Below are 19,486 nucleotides of genomic sequence, written 5' to 3'. Positions count from 1 at the left end.
CCAGCTATTTCCTATAACAGCTCTGTGCTGGCACCTTGATGACTCAGGTCTGTATCCACTTTAGGCTTGGTTGCATCTGACCCTGAGTCTTAGAGGAATGCCCCGTGATCTTCCTGGAACACAAGGATATGGGATACTTGTAAGGAATTACCAGAGGCCGCTTCCCATTTGCCTCCCTATCTTAAGATGTGAGGCATTTTTTTGTTGTCACCCAGGTTCTAATGAAGTATGAGACTTTCCACCTCATGCCTCTTTAGGGTGTAGCTGCAGGCTATGGAATGGCTTGGATACACCATGGAGTCAGCATCTCAGCAAGAAGGTGTTCCATCCCTTATGCTGCATTATCTTCTGACCCTTTTTCTTTTTGTGTTCTCCTATAGAGCAAGACTTGTGGGGAGCTGACACCTTTGTTCATCTTTCTTTTGCTGTCTCTATAGGTGATTCACTGCCTGATCCTAACAAGGCTTGTTTCTTTACTGGCTGAGTCTTGCTTGACATTTCCCATTCAGGACTTTGGTACCTACTGTGCCCTCTGCCTGCATTGCCTTTTCCCTCAGTGAAGGTATCTCTAGCCATACTCTTGCTGCCCTGGGTATCTCCATCACAGCTTCCAGGTTTAGAATCATTAGCTGAACACACAGTGCCAATGATTTGTGATCTAGGAGTGTTTGCTGTAATTTGGGAGGTGGGAGAAGACTATAAATTCAGATGTCCAATTGGGCAGAAGAATGAGCTTGTACAATAAACAGTTTAATAGAAAGGCCTGTGAACAGCCTGGGCCCGGCAGTCTGTCTATTCTGAATTCAGGTTCAGAAGTTGGGGCTTTGGAGAGGGACGTTTTCTTCACTAATCACCAGACCTCTTGGAATAGAAATAATTTCAAAATCTTCCTCTTTGTATTTATTACCTATGAAATTTATCTGAATCCACTCTTCTTATCTCTGAGAAATGCTGTTATAATCTTATGCATATCCAAGCTTTATTCGCAAGAAAATCCTTTCTCTGCATTGTGATTTTTCTTAAAGTTTTTTTCCCATTATTTTTTAAACTAAGTTTGAAAGTCTGTGTAGATTATTTCCAGTGGTTTCCTCTTATTAATGCACCTATTTATTTCCTTCTACAATGTCAGCCTATGTTGGCCTTAAAATTATAAGTATGTTCAGGCCCTGCTTAAAAACTCAGACCATTGTAAAATGTTAAGAACTCAAACCTGTTTGGATGTTGCAGATACTGATACCAGCTCAACACAAGGTTGCAAGATTGCCAGATTGTAGAAAAGAGACCATATTGTAACTTTGAATGACCTCTGATTAACCCACCCAGCTGGATATGCACCTTCCAGTAGATATACATGCTCTGTAGATTTTATGGCCTCTTCCCGATGCGGTAAGATAACTTTGTTCTTTTGAGTTCCCTAGGAATGTGATGACCCCTGGACACAGATTCTGTGCTGATATACATGACAACTGAAAGATCTGGTGTGGAGACTCCCAGTCTGTAACACCAGAGGGTTAACATTCCTAACCCCTCCCCTAAAACCCACTGGCCTATATAACTGCTTCAAGATTCTGTGCCCCCCTTGAGATGGTTCTTTTGGGCGTTAGTCGCCCCATCTTCCACCTTGCTAGCAAGCTGTAAGAAAACCCTTTCTCTCCAATGACCTTGCCTCTTGACTATTGGCTTGACTTGCAGCAAGTGGAAGAAACCCTTTTGGCAGTAACAGTAGAATTCTGCAGAAATCCTGGTAGGTTAAGACAAAAAGTATAGAAACAACAACAAAGGTTTGGGTCACTTGTTTAATATACAAAGTCTTTCTCTCACAGATAATTAGTTCCTTTTCCTTAATTTTTCTTAGTACACATTATTCACAAAACAGTAAATTGTTAATGCAAGAGAATTAGGTAAAACCAAAAAAGTACAAATACTCAGTCTCAAAAATTGCACACAGTTAAAATAGTTTTTCCTTGTTTGTTTTAATGCAATATCCAATTTCAAAATGGGCTTTCTTCAGACATAGAGGAAACACTGCAGCCCAAAATGACAGTACTTCCTTTCAGCTGTATTGATATGTAAAATAGCACCTTTGGGCTGACTTAGGAAAGAAAAAAGGTTTTCATCTTTCTTAATTAAAGTGTAAGTCCTACACAATTATATAACCTCTGCAATAATGATAGTAAGTTTTAAGAGCTCTGCTTTGTTCCAAAATGTTCATAGGCAAGGAAAGGTAAACTATGTCAGGCGGATGGATAATTTTCCCCACCTCACCCATGACACCTGTAATCTGTTAGTGATGTCATTGCTCTAAGGAGCTAAATTTCCAGCCAAAGAATAGATGTTTTAGGGGTACCCAAGGACTCTTTGCAAAACAAGATAAATGTAACTATGAGGCCATCTCTTAGGGGCTCTAATCACAGGTAACAGCAGCTCAGGGTGAGACTGAATCCTGGGGCATTTTTCAACACTCCTTCAGTATGGACCCTTTTTCCTTTAATTTCTCCATTACTATATCCCAGGTTGATAGGATCATTTTTGTTTTGATTTTTTTTTGTTTGTGCTTAAGCTTAATTGCCTTTTGGGCTCCACTTTTTCAGTATGTACCCTTTTTCCTTTAATTTCTCCATCGCTATATCCCAGGTTGTTAGGATCATTTTTGTTTTGAGTTTTGTTTTGTTTGTGCTTAAGCTTAATTGCCTTTTGGGCTTCCCTTTTAAAAAAATACTGGAACTTCATTGCTTTACAGTTTAATCTTTGATCCTATACAATAAAAGTGACAGTTCTTTAAAAAATTAACAGCATAAATGTCTGTGGTTTATAGTATTGATAATACCAGAGACTCATGATTATAAAAAGCCAAGGTTTTTAGCAGAACTGTAAGTTCATTCTTCAGTTTCCATCTTTTGTTTCCATTGCATTTTATTTCTTACTTGAGCAGGTAAACATGCTTCAAAAATTGTCTTTTTGGAGAGCAGTTTTTGTTTTCGAAGGTTATATCCAGTTCACGAAGTGTTGTCACAAAGCCAAATCCTTTCCTTGAAAAGGCAAATGTACTATTGCCACACAGAATATAAAAAGAAAATAATCAACATTAGGTTTAAATGCACATAATTATTTCAAATTGTTTGAACCATAAACAGCTATTATAAGAAAACTTTTTAAAAGACTTAAATTCAGGAGTTCAAGGTTTAAAAGAGCTCAGAAGGACAGCAGAATTAATTGTTGACTTTTAGCCTGCTAAGAAGCTATATTATATTCTCATTTCAAGAAAGTCAAAGCCTATACAAGTTAATTTTGAGAATTAAGGTATAGTTTTAAAACACCATGTCATCGTGTATTGTTAATACAGTAATGCTTATCTTTCCTTCTCATTCTAGACATGTTTTCTTAGTGTTCAGTGTAGCTCTTAATAAAGGATGCCTTATTTTAGCCAATCATCTCCCAGTGTGAAATGAGCTCTGCACTTAGCTATCTTGCTTAGGTTTGTACAGAATTTAAACAGTATTTTTGGTGGCAATTAAGGAAAATAATCCTTTTCCTTCCAGAGCAAACAAAAGAGAAATCAGTATTTCTTTGGCTGGTGACTAGATTTTCCCCCCAGTAATGTTTGTAGACAACACATTGCCATTGATAAACAACAAGAAAAATGGGTTAGTAGAAAGCTTAGGGAAATTAACAGAAAAATTTAATCAAGATTAATCCTTGGGGGAGGTGCCATGGTTAAATCACTCAAAGCTTTGTTATCCATGAATGTCTTTATCCTAAACCTTTAAACTGGAAATATAAGAGGAAGTTAATACAAAGTCTAGTTTGTTTAAGGTTCATGTGTTTTAAACACCACTTATGTCCTTATTTGTGCAGAAATTTTGGTCCAGCTTAGTCCCCTCAACTCTGTTTTCCCTATGCGTTTACTCCGTGCCCCTACAACAAGTTTGAAGAAAGATGTTATAAACCTTTTGTTTCCTGACTTACTGAAAACCTTAACATTTTTCTCGTGTATATACAGGAATACACACACACACACACCACACACACACAAAGTTGACATTGTTTACCTTTTCTTTATTTCTAGGAATTGGGACTATTTGGACTCACTGTCAGCCACTACCAATATTCATGTCATCTTTTTTCCTTGTTAAAAGATTCTTTCTTTTTCCTTTTACCTACACTATCTGTGAAGAACAAGCACACTGATAATTACAAGTGCATCAATGTGATACCCAGATTTGTGCGATGTGATACCCCTGCTTTGGTTCTTATGGCCATCATGGTTGCCTCTTCACGGTAATAAATATGACAGCTAACAAAAATAAATCACCTTTTTAATGTAAGACATCTTTCTTTGACAGCCTACTATATCTATAATCATTAATGTAGCTCACTGCAATATCATTCACGCTTCAGTTTTACATGAATATGCAAAGAACACAATAATCAACTCAACTGTCAAACCTAAACAACTCAAGTTATTACTTATCACAGAATCTGTTGAGTATTTTTGCTTGCCTGCTGAACAGGGGAAATACCGTCAGCTTTTTAAAATTGAGTCTAAATGCTTGATCATAACTACTCATCTTTCAAGGCGACACCTCATGTGGATTAAAAAAAAGTTACATGCTTGATTTAATAAAAATGTTAAATTTTTATTTTCCCTATCATAAGTGCTTCATAGTAGCAAACAAGTTAATTTCAGAACTTTTCCACAGGTAGATTGCTTTATCTTTCTGTACTTTTGTTTTTTCACCTTTTGAGAAATTATATCTTCATTTAAGACTTCAACTAGGATATTTAATTTGATTAATTTAGCGTTTTGTAAAATCATAACATTTGTGAGACTTCAAGTAAAAGGATGTATGAAGCTGCTGTTTGGAAATGATTCGACTGTTAAATGAAGCAGATTTTAGGGCTGCACTATCCAATATGGTTAATTCAGATTGAGATATTCCATAAGGATAAAGTACATACTGGATTTTGAAGACTTGGTTCATAAAAAAAGATGTAAATTATCTCAATTTTTTATGTTGACAAATTGAAATAACTTAGATATATAATGTTAAATAAAATATATTATCAAAATTAATTCTACTTATTTACTTTTACTTTTCCTAATGGGGCTACTACAAAATTTAAAGTTTACATATGTGGCCTGCATTTGGGGCTCATGTTATATTTCTGTTGGACAGCACTGTTTAAGAGGAGCCAGATAAAATATAGACTGATAGTTGATTGCAACTTCTGTGGGTATTGACCAAAGCGAATTAAACCCAAAAAAATCTCTGAAAATCTTTTGTTCATTATTTAAACATAATTCCAAGTATTAATATCTTCAAATGTGTATTGCATCTATTTTCAAAACATGCATATGTTAAAACAACTGGACTCCACTGTAGCCATAAAAATCTCAAAGTATGAATATCAAAATATGCATCCTCCAAGTTCGCTTCTGATGTGCCCTAGGGATAATGCAAACAATTTCAAGTTTACAACCAAATGTTCGTTATTCTCAGATGAGATAGTTAACATTACGAGGCCCTAGAAGAAATACACATTGCAATTCAAGTCTGTGTTCTTGAACTTTCCCCTGCGACTGTGAAGACTCAGTGTGTCCTTTAGTCTTTTGTCATTGCCTAAAAGCGTTCCTTACTCCACTGGTTCTTAATTGTCTTGGAAATCATTCTCTAGGAAACTTGTCACATTTCCATATCACACTTTAGACTCTGCTTCGTGGGATCCTGGTCATTTGGTGTTTATTTTCTCCTTTCCTTTTTGAGCAAAGTAAGGAAATCGAGTCAGCAGGAGAAAGAGGAGAAGATAGAGTGAATAATTCAGGATCACTTCTGTCATTTGTAGTGACTGAGAGCTAGAAAGATACGCTTCAGTGAAGAACGTCCCAACTGGTTCCATCACACTGGTATAACTTCAGGGGGGCCACCCTCTGCAGATGGCAGCGAATTTGTACCCGTCTGTAACACAGGCACTACCACGGCGTCCTTGATGTCCGTGTTTACATTACACGAGAAGTTCTTCTCCAGTTTTTTGGCGGTGTCTGGGCAATTTTGCACAAAGATCACACGGTTGTAGGCCTTCAGCCTGCGCCACAACTGAACGTAGACTTTACACTGTACATACATGAAGACGAGACCTCCTGTGAAGCCAATGGCCACCACAACCAGTTTTGTCCAGAACGGCCACTCAAGGACACCTTTGAAATAAAAAAGAGAGAATGTTACCACCACGTTGTCACGAATGGATTTGGTAATTTTTTCCTATGGCTCCTTCAAAAGACCGTGCTTTCCTGCCAAATTTCAAGGATAAAGAATATATTGTAAACTAGTGGGAATTATAACCTGAATTCACTTCATTGCTTTCAAATATTCTAAAAGTACTGTTAAAATTGTCTATGAAGAAATTCTCTCACCTACAACTGTAATGATCTTATTTCTCCTCCTAGCATCAAGTGCCTACTATGATTAGCAGATACGACATTAGACTTTTGATACTTAGTGCAACATTTATTCCTTCTAGCTACAGCTGTACATACATTTAGTGATACGTGTATTTCAGTATATATGTACATGTATGGGATTGTACATACAGGTCCTCCTCCCCACCCTCATTTGCTTTAAAATTAAAAAAAAGAAGCTGCCACATCTCACCAGAGAGAGAAAGAATTTCTGAGTACAGATATCCATAAGATTTAGGATTTTAGTCATTTGTTTCATTAATCTTATATTTTGTCACTGAGAACCATCACTTTCTTAGATGTCAATATTTTCTCTTAATTTCCATCACCATAACTAGAAATTGGCTTTCTTTCACAAATAGTTTTTAAAATTTTCACAAGAGTTTCTGTAACTGCAACAGTATTTATGCCACACATAATTATGAATGTTTAATATATGATGGTCAAGAGTCCACCTCTTGCTGACCTGAAGTTGGTGGGGGGGAACAGTAGCTGCCTTCACTCATATGAAAGGCTGTAAAATAACAGAGATAGCTCAGTATGGTGGACCAGGAAGGGTTGGTTAGAAACCACCGTATGAGTGTCTGATTCTCCTTTGAGTTTTATTTACTTTTACTTATAACACTGAATAGAGTTCTAAGAAATATCCTAACCGTATTTTGTAATAGTGACATTTGCTTTATTCTTCTGGAAGCAAAGCAGACACTAAATGCTGAAATGGGGCCAAATGGATTTTTCAAGAATGTTTTCATTGGTAAGATGTGTCTACCTCCTTTTACTGAGACCTAGCAAACTGTCTTCCTACTCTGTTTTGTTGGACTGGTCAGTTCTCGCTTCTGTAAAGAAGAAAGAATGTACACAATGTGGGGGCTGGGGGTGTGGTAAAGAAGGGAAGGCACAAAATTTTGCTCCTTGAGGATCCTTTATGTAACCCAAGGAATTCTTTCTTCTCACTAATATACCTTTGAAGCTGGAGCCTGCACTTGGAAATGCCAATAGCACAAAGTTATCTCTGCTTGCCAGTTCGGGAGAGGAATTTGGAAAATCTGACTTCAGGCAATTCAACCATCTGTTCATTCCTCTGAAGCTCAAGGATCTCTCTACTTCTGCCTTTGTGCTTTGAATCTTTCTTGAGCAGTTTCTGTAGGTGTAGGAATAAACTCTGCCCATCCCTACCTCCTAAGCATTAATGGGAAATACTGCTTGGAAATTCTTGGGCAGGAATTGGAGGTGTAGATATTCTGTCCACTACCATTTTCTAAGAAAATGGGAATATTCTGTTGTCCTTCATAATAGATAAATTTAACTGATTCATTCACTTTCTATATCGTCATGCCAATCCCATAAGAATGGGCAATAAATTCTCAAGCAGTCTCAATATAGGATTATTAAAATAAATTCTTTCAGGCCTCCTTTCTATAATTGCATGCATGTGATTTGGTACTTGAGCGCTACAGTATCTTCCATGCCATCCCAAAGCAATCAACATGCTAATAGGTTCTCCAGGAAAGGCTGAAGACAGTATGTAGATTTGTCATGCGGTATGATATTGAAGACTTCACAAATTAGAGATAGATGAATGAAAATGCTACACTACATCTGCCTGAAAGTGGTGCCACTAGAACCACAAAAAACAGTCCACAATCTGTATGGGAATTTAGAGAGTGGATGAAAGCACTTTAGACAAAAAAAAGAAGATGGAGCTTTTGGCTCATCCTAGGCTCTTGGGAGTCTGAATTTGGTAAGATTTTTCTAGCAAGCCAATGAGGGAAACGGGTGACTAGGTAAAAGTAACTATTTATAGAATTTGAATGAAAAGGTAAAAATGAAAGAGTAAAATTTGCAAATTATTTTTTCACATAAAAATATCTCCCATGTCGTCTTCACCCCTTTATTGGAATTGGGTCAAGAGGGAGAGTTTGGGGTTATCTAAGGGCATTTTCCTCTCAGAACCTCAGACTAGAGTTAATCCATAAACAGGACCGCTGCAGCCAACTGTCTCTTTCATCTCCTTTCAGCCACTATCTCCTCATCTTCAATCCCAGAAACCCCTTCCTTCCTGCCTAAGGAAACTCCCACATCCCAAAATATTCAGACTTTTATTCAATTTCTTTGCAGTCCAAACCCTACTAGGATTTCCCTTACTATGGTTAATGGCTGCTCAAGGGATGTTCCCCTGTGCAAAATCTCCACTCATTCTTGAGGGTTATGGGTTTTATTCCTAAGAATCAGCTACTTCACTCTTGACATCTTTATCCATCCTAATTCAGGCAGCTATATCGGTTCTTTGAGGTGTTGGGCCTGTTATCTGGTATTCTCTCTGCTCTCAGTTTTCTCATCTCTGGTAGCTTGTTGTAATAATGGCCCCCAATTGGCTTATGCCTCCCCGTAACCATGTCCTCGGGTGTCCCCTCCCTTATTGATGGTGGCCTTGGCCACAGGACTTGCTCTGGCCAATAGGACAACAGAAAATATGACAGCAGAAACGTCAACAGTGTTCACATATTGTGGTTTGCATCTCTTGCTGCTCTTGCAACCGCCGTGTGAAGAAGCAGGGTGTACAGACTAGATGCTGAAAGACACAGAGCTCAGTTGCTCCTGCCATCTGGCCATAGCATGCCCACTGCCAGACGTGTAAAGGAGGCCATTGTTGATTGTATAGCAGCCAGCTGATATGCTGAGTGAACCCTGCAGAAACTAGCCAGTTTGGCCCAGACCAGAAGAAATGCCCAACTGACCTACAGAAGTGGGAGTGAAATAAACGGTTGCAGTTTTAAGTCACTAAGTTTTGGGATGGTTTGTTACACAGCAAAAGGCAAGTGGTACATCACTTAAAAATGGAGGTATTGATAATAGCTGCCTCATAGGGTTGTTAGGGTGGAGTAAATGAATACTTGTTGACACAGAGAAAGTGCTATAAATATTAAGTAGTTGTTATCTGAGTGATTTAAATGCTACACATCTTTGGCTGATTGCTTTGTAGTTTAAGAGCAAAGCTTTCACTGGTGCTGACAACTAAGACCTTTCTAACATCATTAGACTTCAACCTTTGGATGACCCACATGGACCCTGAGTAATGAAAACCTCCAGAACCCAGGAGAGGAGAAGGGCCAGTTAGCTGCCAGCCAGGTCACCAGCATTTAGTGCAATCACCAGCACTACACAGCCTCACCCTGTGTGAGCACCTCTTGCACTTGTAATTCCCATCATGGGGAAAGGCTGAGAAATCTCCCCAAAAATTAAGTAAGAGGTCCTGAAATGCTGGAGTGGTAACTGTGTGGATTGTACCTTTCAGGAAATATTTCTGCCAAACTTTCAGACCACCACGACAGTGGCTTGTAAGCTGGGATATATCCACTGGCCCCTTTTGGACTGTGACTCTCCGGCAATACTGTTTCTCTGAAATGTATTTCCTTGGTAATAGAATAGGGTCCCCATCCCTCTCCCCTGGGGGCACAGATGGCGGTCACCTGTAACATCCTGCTTCACTGTTTCTAAGTCGAATTGGGTAAACCACAAGATTCCCGGTGGGTGTTTGTAACATAGTTGTAGATCAAGCAAATTGCTTATTTCCTTATCTTTAAAACAGTGGTGTCTGAGGTCTCTTCCAGCTTCTAAATTCAAATTCTCAGAGTATTCTGCATATCTTATCTGGCAGATCATGTGACTGGAGACACCTGGGTTGTGTCTAAAGAGCTTTTTAAAATCCCCAAAAGCAGAAGAGAACCTGCCTCATTTAACAGCTGCAGCAACAATGTATATTTAGAAAAAGCATCTCAATGCTAAGCTGGGATATTTTTGGCTGGGTGCTTAGGTTATGCAGTGTCACAAAATGTGTTTGTTAAGGGCATGTGTGAGGGGTGGCACTGGGGAGGTGGTTTTCTCCTTTACTTTCATCCTAGTTACTTTTGGATAAATTATTTTTTTAAAAAAGCTTGTTCACATATTTATAACCTTTGCCCTAACTTGTTTTAATGCTAATATTCACTGTGAGTAAACAATGTATGATAATATGTGCAGTATTTGTATAAACACAATGTTTCAATTTGTCTGATGCAAGGTCAAGTTCACGGTGTCTTTGAAAAATGAATCACAGAAAGAACCTTTGGAGAGTATTCAGTCCAACTTAGTTTTACAAATAGGAAATTGAACTTCAGAGTGATTATTTTATTTGCAATAACTAGCCAATGACCAGGAACTAGAACTAGGCAGAACTAGAACCCTGGCCTTCTGATAACTAGCCCAAGTAGTGTTTATCATATTTGAGTTGTTAACAATAACAGCACATGAAATTACTTTCAAACAGAATGTTTAAATAACACTGCTGAAAAGGAAAATATTATATAGATTGCAGGGCAGTATTTTTTTTTTTTTTGCTGAAGAAGATTCGCCCTGAGCTAACATCTATGCTAATCTTCCTCTATTGTATATGTGGGTCACCAAACAAAGTCAATTTGTCATTCTAGTCACTTGTGATGTATACATTTAAACAGTTCTGGGGCAACGTTAAAATCTGCATCTACAGTCTCTTTAATAGATAGTGTAAATTGTTGTGTTTTCTCGGTCTATATTTTTGTGTTTTGTTTTCAACAAACAAAGAGCATACTGGAGCATTCTTCTAGAATATGTAAAGATAAGGCAGGAAGAGCAATTGTTGCCAAATTAGAGTTGGCATCATGGGTGATTTACGGCGTTAAAGTTTCAAGTACCATGTATTTGACATTTTTTTCTTTGTGTCATCATAGGCTTGAGAGGAAGAGAGTGAGGTAAGAGAGCTATCTGGGACATCATGCGTATTTAATCTAAAGGAACAACCATTTAAAAACATATGAAGTCTCCTTCCCGTACTGTTATTACAGTTCAAAAGATTTTGCTGTTTTATATTCAACCTCAATTCTAGTTGAAGAAGGACAATTTGTTCCTCTTCAAATATTTTTGAAGGTTTTGAAGATGGATGTAAAATGTTTGACTTTAAAATTATGCAGTTTTTTCAACAACTTTTAAAGTAAATTCAGGATCAGCACTCAGTCTCAATGCCAAAGGAAGATTAAAATAATAACAACTCCTACAGATGCCCACACTACCTGTAGATGTGTACTTTGGCAAGTCAGATTTCAAATACAATTTGAACATAAGTAGAGACGATACCCTTTACAAGCCACTGTGGCTTCCATTTGAAATGAACTGAGTTAGGAGCTGTCCCTTTGGCAAGTGGCTCTGCAGAGAGCACCTCGGGCACTGCTTCTTGATAAATAGCCTGCTTCCTAATTCAAAAGCTCTGAACACCAATGATAAAAGTTATTTCATTTTCACTGGCCTTTAAGAAAAGGAAAATAATTTTTAGAAAGTATATGGTAGAAAGCTGACCCTTGACTATATACATATTTTAGGAAGAAATATATAGATGTCACGCACTATATAAGTGTCAGGAGCTGAATATGGAGGTCCTGCCTAGTGTGATATATATAGTGGGAAGCCGACCTTTGATTATCTTGCCCTTCTGTTGGAAAATCTGACTGAGGGACCTGAGTGACAGTCCACTGGGAGACTGCGGTCTGAAATCCTGCATCTACCCAGAACTGAGAAAGGAAAAAAATCTTTTGAAGAAAAATGCAGAAAATGAGATACAAGGTGGAAAAGTTTGGGTACGAGGCATTCACACTTCATCATTCCTTCTACAACATTGACTAGGCCAGCTGCCAGGTCCCAGACACAGTGTTCAGCACCAGGGACGTGCTGGTGAGCAAGACCGACATGGCCCGGCCTGCTCTGAGCTCAGAGGCTATTGGCGAGGGGAGACAGACAATTAATCGAGCAATTGTGATAACGTGTGGTAAGTCTCATGGTAGCGCAGAGCTTTTCAACATGACTACACGATAGAATCCTGTAAGGGATAATGAAATCTAAATCTCTGGGGATAAAACTCAGGCTTTGTAGTAGCATAGAAACTCCACTGTCAGGGGTACATGCAGGATGCTATGGGAGCACATGGTCCCCAACACTGAGAGGGCATCAGAGTCACCTGTAGGCTTCTTAAGCACAAATTGCTTGGCTCCACCCTCAGCATTTCTGATTACTAGGTCGAGAGTTGGGAGAGGTCAAGAATTTGCATCTCTAACAAGTGTCCAGGTGATGCTACTGCTGGTCCAGGGACCACATTCGAGAACAACTGTAGTAGCAATAATTATCCTAATTCAGGGAGCTTAACTAGGTTTCCCAGAGGGAGTGATGTTTCAGGTAAACTGCAAAGGCTGAGTAGGGGTTAGGGAGGTATGTGAGATTACGCGAGTGTTTAAGTGAGTGTGTGGTGGACAAGAGAAGCTGGGAGGAAATGTTTCACATAGAGAAAAAAGCTGAGAAGTAGATTTCGGGGGCTGAACAATGTTCAGCGTAATTGGCTACAGCAAGGTCACAGCGGGTTGCACTGTCCCTTTACAGACTTTAGGGTGTATTTTAAGAGTAATGGCTAAGTGGGGATAGGACATGATCATATTCGTGTCTTTGTAAATTTGCTGTAATTACATTATTGAGTATGGGTTGAAGGTGGGCAGAACTGGAGAAAGTCTAGTTAAGAAGCTGTTGCAGTTTTCAAGTAAAAGATATGATAGTTTGCACATGGATGGTGTCAGTGGGGAAAGAGAGAAACGGACAGATTCCAGAGGCATATGAGACAGAACAAATAGGATTTGGCAATTAAGGTGGAAGTGACGGAGTGGGAGGAGATCAGGAATTAAAGGTGATGTCTGGGTTGGTTCCTGGTTGTTAGTAATGCCTTTCCCACAGGTGTTAGAGTAGGAAGTGGTAGTAAATTCTGAGCTTGGACACATTGAGTTTAGGTTGCCTGGAAAAGCTTTAAATGGAGAAGTTCAGAAGGCAGGCAGACACATGAGTTGGAATGCAGTATGAGCTGGAGATAAATTTAGGGAGTTAGCATAGAAATGACAACTGAAGACATAAGAATATCCAAGGAGACTAGAGAATGAGCAGGGAGAATAAGAGATAAATGGAAGGATGGAAGTATTGGGCCATGGATTCCATGGGTTCTGGAGAGACTGGTGGCTGAAGTTGAGACAGTCATGTTCATTGTAGAATAAATGATCACTGTTGACTCAGATGTTTCAAAAGCGAGCGAGAAAAATGAATATGAGTTGTTCTGGCCTGTCTGCATTTGGAGGATATGAGATTGCTGCTTCTTGTTCTGTCTAGAAGAGGTGCCCTTAATCTTCCCCTCACACGTGGCCAGAGAACGAGAACCCTGCAGTCTAGCACAGCTGGGCCAAGTCAGGGTGGCCACTGGGAGAGGGCGAGGCTGCATTGGGACGAATTTATGATTCTCAAATACTGAACTCTAGGTTAGTCATCTGAAAATATTGTCTCTACCTATCAGGTCTGCCCTTAATTGCTAGGAAAAGACTTGAGTCCTAAGGTCTTAGGTTGGGTGTAGTAAGGTGGGGATGTGGGGGGTGCCTCTGTTTTTCCATGCATACATGATTGCAGAGTTTATGGCCCACTTTCTGTTACTTGGCTTGGGCTAGTACCTATATCTATAGGGGACATAGATTAAAAAAAAAAAGTTCCTATCCTCAAGGAACTTATTTAATAGGAATGTAATACACGTTTCTTAATCCAGCATCTCAAGAACAAGGCATAATGTAGTTGTAAACAATGTGGTTTGACAAATTTTTTATAGATGAGTTAACATTGAACCAAAAAACTATCAAAGCCCCTCCCTACCTGATTTTCTATAACGGCAGCGCTTTCATTCTTTCAGAAAAGGGCAGGGGGATCCGCAACTCTGTCACCATCTCTCCTCCCCACCTTCCACTTGAACTACATAATCCATGGCCACAGTGCATCTGGCGAGTCCTCACAAGTGCCTTTTATGCGCTCAGTCCTCAGTCCCGTTCTGCTTCCAGAACGCCCAGGCGAGCACATGCGGGGCTCACTGCTGCCACCACGAGGGCGAGCGTGAGAATGGAAGAGCCTTCCCTTCTGTTTTCACGAACGCCGGCAAAGAAATACGGAACTAACAGACCCTTCCCTTTGAAAGTCTTTACCTTCTTTCCCTCACTTCCTCTCACCTTTTTCTTTCTTTCATTTTCTTCTGTTTTTGAGGGGGCACATAAACATTTTTCATAACTGCAAATTTACAACGTTATCCTCTGAACAATTTTTCCTTTCAAATTTTCCAGTGATTTAATTATTATTATTATTTTTTTTACAGGGGAGAGGAGTGGTTAGGGGATTATTTCTCACTGTTCTGCCAGTTGTATGCTAAAGCTGGTAGAGCTCAATGATAAACAGGCTGGGTACCTTCAGCAGTTAAGCTAAACGATATTTTATAGCCATTGGGCTTCCTATTTTTGTTTGTGTTTTAAACGACCTATCCATTTTAAATGTTAGAATATACTTTAATGAGTTTAAACATCTTTCTTTGTAGACTTCACACCATCCTTTACAATCCAACGTAGCATGGCTAAAATTTCAAACCATAGTGTTAACGTTAATCCACTCTATCAAATTATGCAGTACTGACTAGTAAACTATAGCACATTCTTTAATAGGGTGTCACTTACTCATGTTTTAAAAGAAGCAATGATTAGAGTGAATTAAATAAAGTGAAAAACCTTCCATTTTTACAACTGTTTGCCTTTTCACATCAGGCAGAACCTGTGATCCTTATTTAGTTCCTGAAAAGCTTGAAAAGTGCTGTGTGACATCTATCTACTCCTCTCTACTAAGGTTCACATGGACTTGACAAATCTCACATCTCAGCTTAGAATCCCCTTTGGTCAATGCTTGATAGCCACAGTATTAATCAGTAACATAATTGGGAGGACTCAGCTGCCAATACTGGTTTTTGCTAGTGTATCAAACATAGAGACCTAAACTGGGAAACAACTTCCCAACTCACTGCTGGATATCGTCATAGAATTCAAAAAAGAAAAAAAGATGTGCTCTTACCATTGTCATTGCCTTGCTTTATTTCCTCCGCGGTCCGATCTATTAATACATACAAGGACCAAACCACACAAGTGATGGCGATTACGTGGAATGTGACGGAGCAGAATATTTTCCTCCTTTCGCTCGTGGTCATCTGTAGTTTCTCCCACTGCAATCATAAATGAATCACACAAAACTGAGTTTCTAGCCAGGAAATTTCACTCCCCTTTTATATCCCAAACAGATCACGAATGAAAGGGAAACATCAAACATTTGCAATTTCAGATGACACTATTATATTCAAAGAAGTCATGTTCGGGAAGATATGAAATTCAAACCTGCAGAGTTATATAACAAATCTATGTTAAAATGAAAACAATAATTTCCTCTAAATGGATTAAATCAAGTCATTTATGTGTTGCCAACCTGTGGTTTCCTCATCTGTAACATGAATGAGAGAGTTTTAATACTGTACAATTTTTTGAAGATACTTCCTTTCAGGTTTCTGTGTATCACTTCTTAGTGGTACTAGGTTATAAGCAGCAACAAGTAATCTCTTCTTAGATTAATAGATAACCTGACATAGTGTTGTATTCTCGAATGTATGCATTTAACAAGTATTTGAATGGCTGAATGACAGCTATGAGAGAAAATCAACATCTGCTCACAACTGATCTCCTAGAAAACACATTTTACCCTGTGGGCCATGGGAGAAAATTGGCAGAAGCTCCTATTAGAGCAGTCTTGATTTGCTGCTGCCACTGCAGTCATAATCATTGTCCCTTAGTCACACTCCTCAGAAAGTTGAGGGCTGTTCCCTCATTCTGGGAGAGGAATAGGACCACAATTTTTATAGTTGTAAGCTAAGGTTTGTATGCGGGAAAGTGTCCGTTATTTACTTTGAAGAAATAGACTCTCAAAGGATATTTGAATGCCTTGAAAGCTCGAGTATCACTTCATTTCTGTGTTAGGAATTGTGTCTATTTTTCTTTGTATTATTTTGATAGGAGAATCAAATCACTGTAATCTTCTGCGAGGTGAATTGATGTACCAAGGTTTCCATAATCCATGATCCTTTACATTCTTTACACTATTATGCTTTTGCTAAAGCAAAATCTTTAGAACTTCAGAAGACCCCACTCCTTCCCCACCCCACCCCCACACATATAATTCCACACACAATTCAGTGGAGAACAAGAGGGCACACATTATGTTACATAAAGTCCTGGCTCTGGCACAGGCTTTGAGACATGGGTGAAGTCGCTTAACCTCTCTGTGCCCAGTTGCCTCATCGTCATAAGAGCAGATTGTGGCAGAGGTTGTAACAAAGAGGTTTGGGAAGAGGACGCCATTCTTCTCTTCTTCCTTTACTAGCAGACTAATTCTATGAAGCCGGGCATTGCGCCCAGCAAAAAGCTCTCTTCCAACCTTCCTTCACAGAGGGGGACACTGCCTGTTTTCCACCAATGAGATGTGAGCGGCTATCTACTGGGATACCGAATTTTTGCCTTCCTGACGCAGGAATTGCCCCTTCTTTCTCTCCTTCATTTTCTCTTCTTTGCTACCTGGAATTCATAATTAATGGTAAGAGTGCCAACAGTCATCTTGCAACCTCAAAGAAAGTCTCGAGACTTGGAGAGACCTGAGCCCAGTCAGCATCAGCTCACCTCCTATAGGGGAGGAACATAGAGCCCCGTCTAATTAAGCCATTATTTCTCAGGATTCTGCTACTTGCTGTCAGATGTACTTCCTGATGAAAGAACCAAAGAGATACTTCCTAACTTCCCTTCCCATCTGCCAATTAGCATCCTATAATTTCCTCTGTAGGAGAACACAATACTTAAAGCCTGACCTTGATGCTCAAGAAAGCTTCTTAAACATTTTTGAGAAAAAGACGTTTTATTTACAAACACCATCCATTCCTGTTCTCTTCCTGGCCAGTCAGCACATGGTTTTCCTTATAGGGGTCTGTTAGAGTGAATTAACAATTCGTACTTCATCCTGTACTTTCTTTTTCATCAAACTATATTTTATATATTGTTCCAAGTACATAATGGAGAAATCTTAGTAATGCAGGCTGGGGGAAAAACAGTTGCTTCAACTTAGACTCTATTTTTAAGTACTCAATATTGAATTGCGAAGATTTGAATTGAATTTGGCATGTGTATCTTGGCTTTTATCAACACTTCACAGCATATCTGTGAAAAACTGATTTTTAAAATTTCATTTTGTTATTGATTTATTGTAACGTTAATGTGAATAGCCTGTATAATTATAGAATAGAATATTATCATTTGGCAACTGTATTTTATGATTTAATAAATATTTCTTGAATTACCTCAATCTTCATATGACCAAATAAAAAGTACAAGATAGTGCAGAAAAGCAGCTTTACAAAATGTTCAAATCTCCTAAATGTTCTAAGTGGATGAGAATATCTTCAGCAACAAAATATTCATACCAAATCAACCCTCAAATATAAAATCCGCTTTTAAAAAAACCGTTAAAAATGGGGACGTCTTAAATCTAAGGAGCAGTTTGATGAAATGGCTGGAATATATTCTTCAAAATTAATGAGGCTCAAGTAGAAAAATATCAGTGGGACTGACAGAGATGCACCAAATCATTTGTCAAGACTCCTTCTGTTCCAGACAATAGAAGCTCTGAGGTTTTTGCTTCCTAACCTCAGTAGCATTTTAAGGAGAAGTGTAAAGGGACCATTAAAGCTTCCCACTCTGCTTATAGAGACCGTTCAGAAATTCACTAGCCTGCGCACAAGTAAATGTAATGCCACAGCGCCCTCTTCCGAATGATCACATTACTGCATACCATATTCAACACAAGGTACCAGCAGAAATCAACGTCTTATAAAATGTTCGTTATACCCTGTATATTCAGGTTTATATACAAAGTTTGAATAAGTTTTGCAAGGCTTCACAGTGGGGAATGAATTGAGAAAGCAAGGATAGAAATCTTCTTTTAACAAAGCTGTCATGAAAAGGCCTTAATTTAATATCCAGAATGCTGAAATTCAGTACCAGTTCACAAAAGATTTTGGAATAGGAAACTGATAATTTGCCCAAATACACACAGCATCTGTGCTTCCCTGCCCAGTTTTATAAACAATGTTGTGGGTTATGCCCACATGACCACGTGTACACAGTTTACCACTGTGACGCCTCCAGAGGGGGATGTTAGGGAGGAGAGCCCCCCTGGGTGCTCAGAGTGGTCCCCTGCTCAGCAGCAACAGTGGCACTTGTTAGAGATGCAAATTATCACGCTCCACTTTTGAGATGACTCTGTTGGCTTTGCCCACAGGGCACACAGAAAATCTGGACTCCGCTCCATCACTGAGGAAGCGCAGCTCTCTGCCAGGGGAGCAGCCTGACTTGTGCCTCGCCACCTGCAGGGCCGCAGGGCCACTGCCTTTCTCTTTAGATTATTCAGGCCTGAGTCAAATGTCCATGTGAAAGCGACACAAGTGGTCTCAATGAAGCTGGTGGAAATGATAAGACAGCGATTCTCTTTCCCTTCCCCAAGGGGCAGGGGAAAGATACACCGCAGTGCACCACCAGGCTTTTGACAACTTTTTTTTTTTTTTTTTTTGAGGAAGATTAGCCCTGAGCTAACATCCATGCCCATCTTCCTCTACTTTATATGTGGGACGCCTACCACAGCATGGCTTGCGAAGCGGTGCCATGTCCGCACCCCAGATCCGGACCAGCGAACCCCGGGCGGCCAAAGCAGAATGTGTGCACTTAACCGCTGCACCACCCGGCTGGCCCCTCAGTCATCAACTCTTTACACTGCCAACTCTCCCATCTCCCCCCATCGGTCTTCAAGTTCACTTTCACATCTTCAAACTGGGGGATGAGCTAAGGTGGGCAAAACCAGTTTCACAAAATCTGAGCACCTCCTCATAGGTGGTCTTGGACCTCGCTTTACTTTTCTACAATCTCTGGGTCTTTGATATCTGTTTTACTGTTCCTGGCCTTTGGTCCCTTGTTGAAACTGAAAGAACTGAACTCTGTTACTCAGAAATATACGACTAGAATTTTTCTGGAAAGACTTCCAAATTGGAGTTTA

At 39.4% G+C, this 19,486-nt stretch overlaps 2 protein-coding genes across 13 annotated transcripts in view; one reads left to right on the top strand and one right to left on the bottom strand.

Moving 5' to 3' along the window:
- The window catches only part of TMA16 (translation machinery associated 16 homolog), a 58,875-nt gene that overhangs the window by 35,987 nt on the left and 3,402 nt on the right, over positions 1 to 19,486 (top strand). For 2 of the 3 annotated variants that reach the window (XR_011436704.1, XR_011436706.1), the window contains 2 exons: positions 1,228 to 1,386; positions 4,067 to 5,074. The exons of the other annotated variant lie outside the window; for it this stretch is intronic. The gene's annotated coding sequence lies outside the window, so the exon portion shown is untranslated. Of the gene's footprint in view, positions 1 to 1,227; positions 1,387 to 4,066; positions 5,075 to 19,486 lie in introns of those variants that run through there. 3 annotated transcript variants of the gene reach the window in all.
- Positions 1,783 to 19,486, bottom strand: part of MARCHF1 (membrane associated ring-CH-type finger 1) — a 763,974-nt gene continuing 746,270 nt past the window's right edge. For all 10 annotated transcript variants that reach the window (XM_070261421.1, XM_070261416.1, XM_070261419.1 and 7 more), the window contains 2 exons: positions 15,422 to 15,569; positions 1,783 to 6,196 (listed from right to left, as the gene is read on the bottom strand). In XM_070261421.1, coding sequence (XP_070117522.1) covers positions 5,898 to 6,196; positions 15,422 to 15,569 — 447 coding nt within the window. In that variant the 3' untranslated portion in view covers positions 1,783 to 5,897. The remainder of the gene's footprint in view (positions 6,197 to 15,421; positions 15,570 to 19,486) is intronic.

The sequence above is a fragment of the Equus caballus genome, chromosome 2 (genome assembly GCF_041296265.1).
Source record: "Equus caballus isolate H_3958 breed thoroughbred chromosome 2, TB-T2T, whole genome shotgun sequence".
Lineage (NCBI taxonomy): Eukaryota > Metazoa > Chordata > Mammalia > Perissodactyla > Equidae > Equus > Equus caballus.
This window is presented reverse-complemented; position numbering and strand designations above follow the sequence as displayed.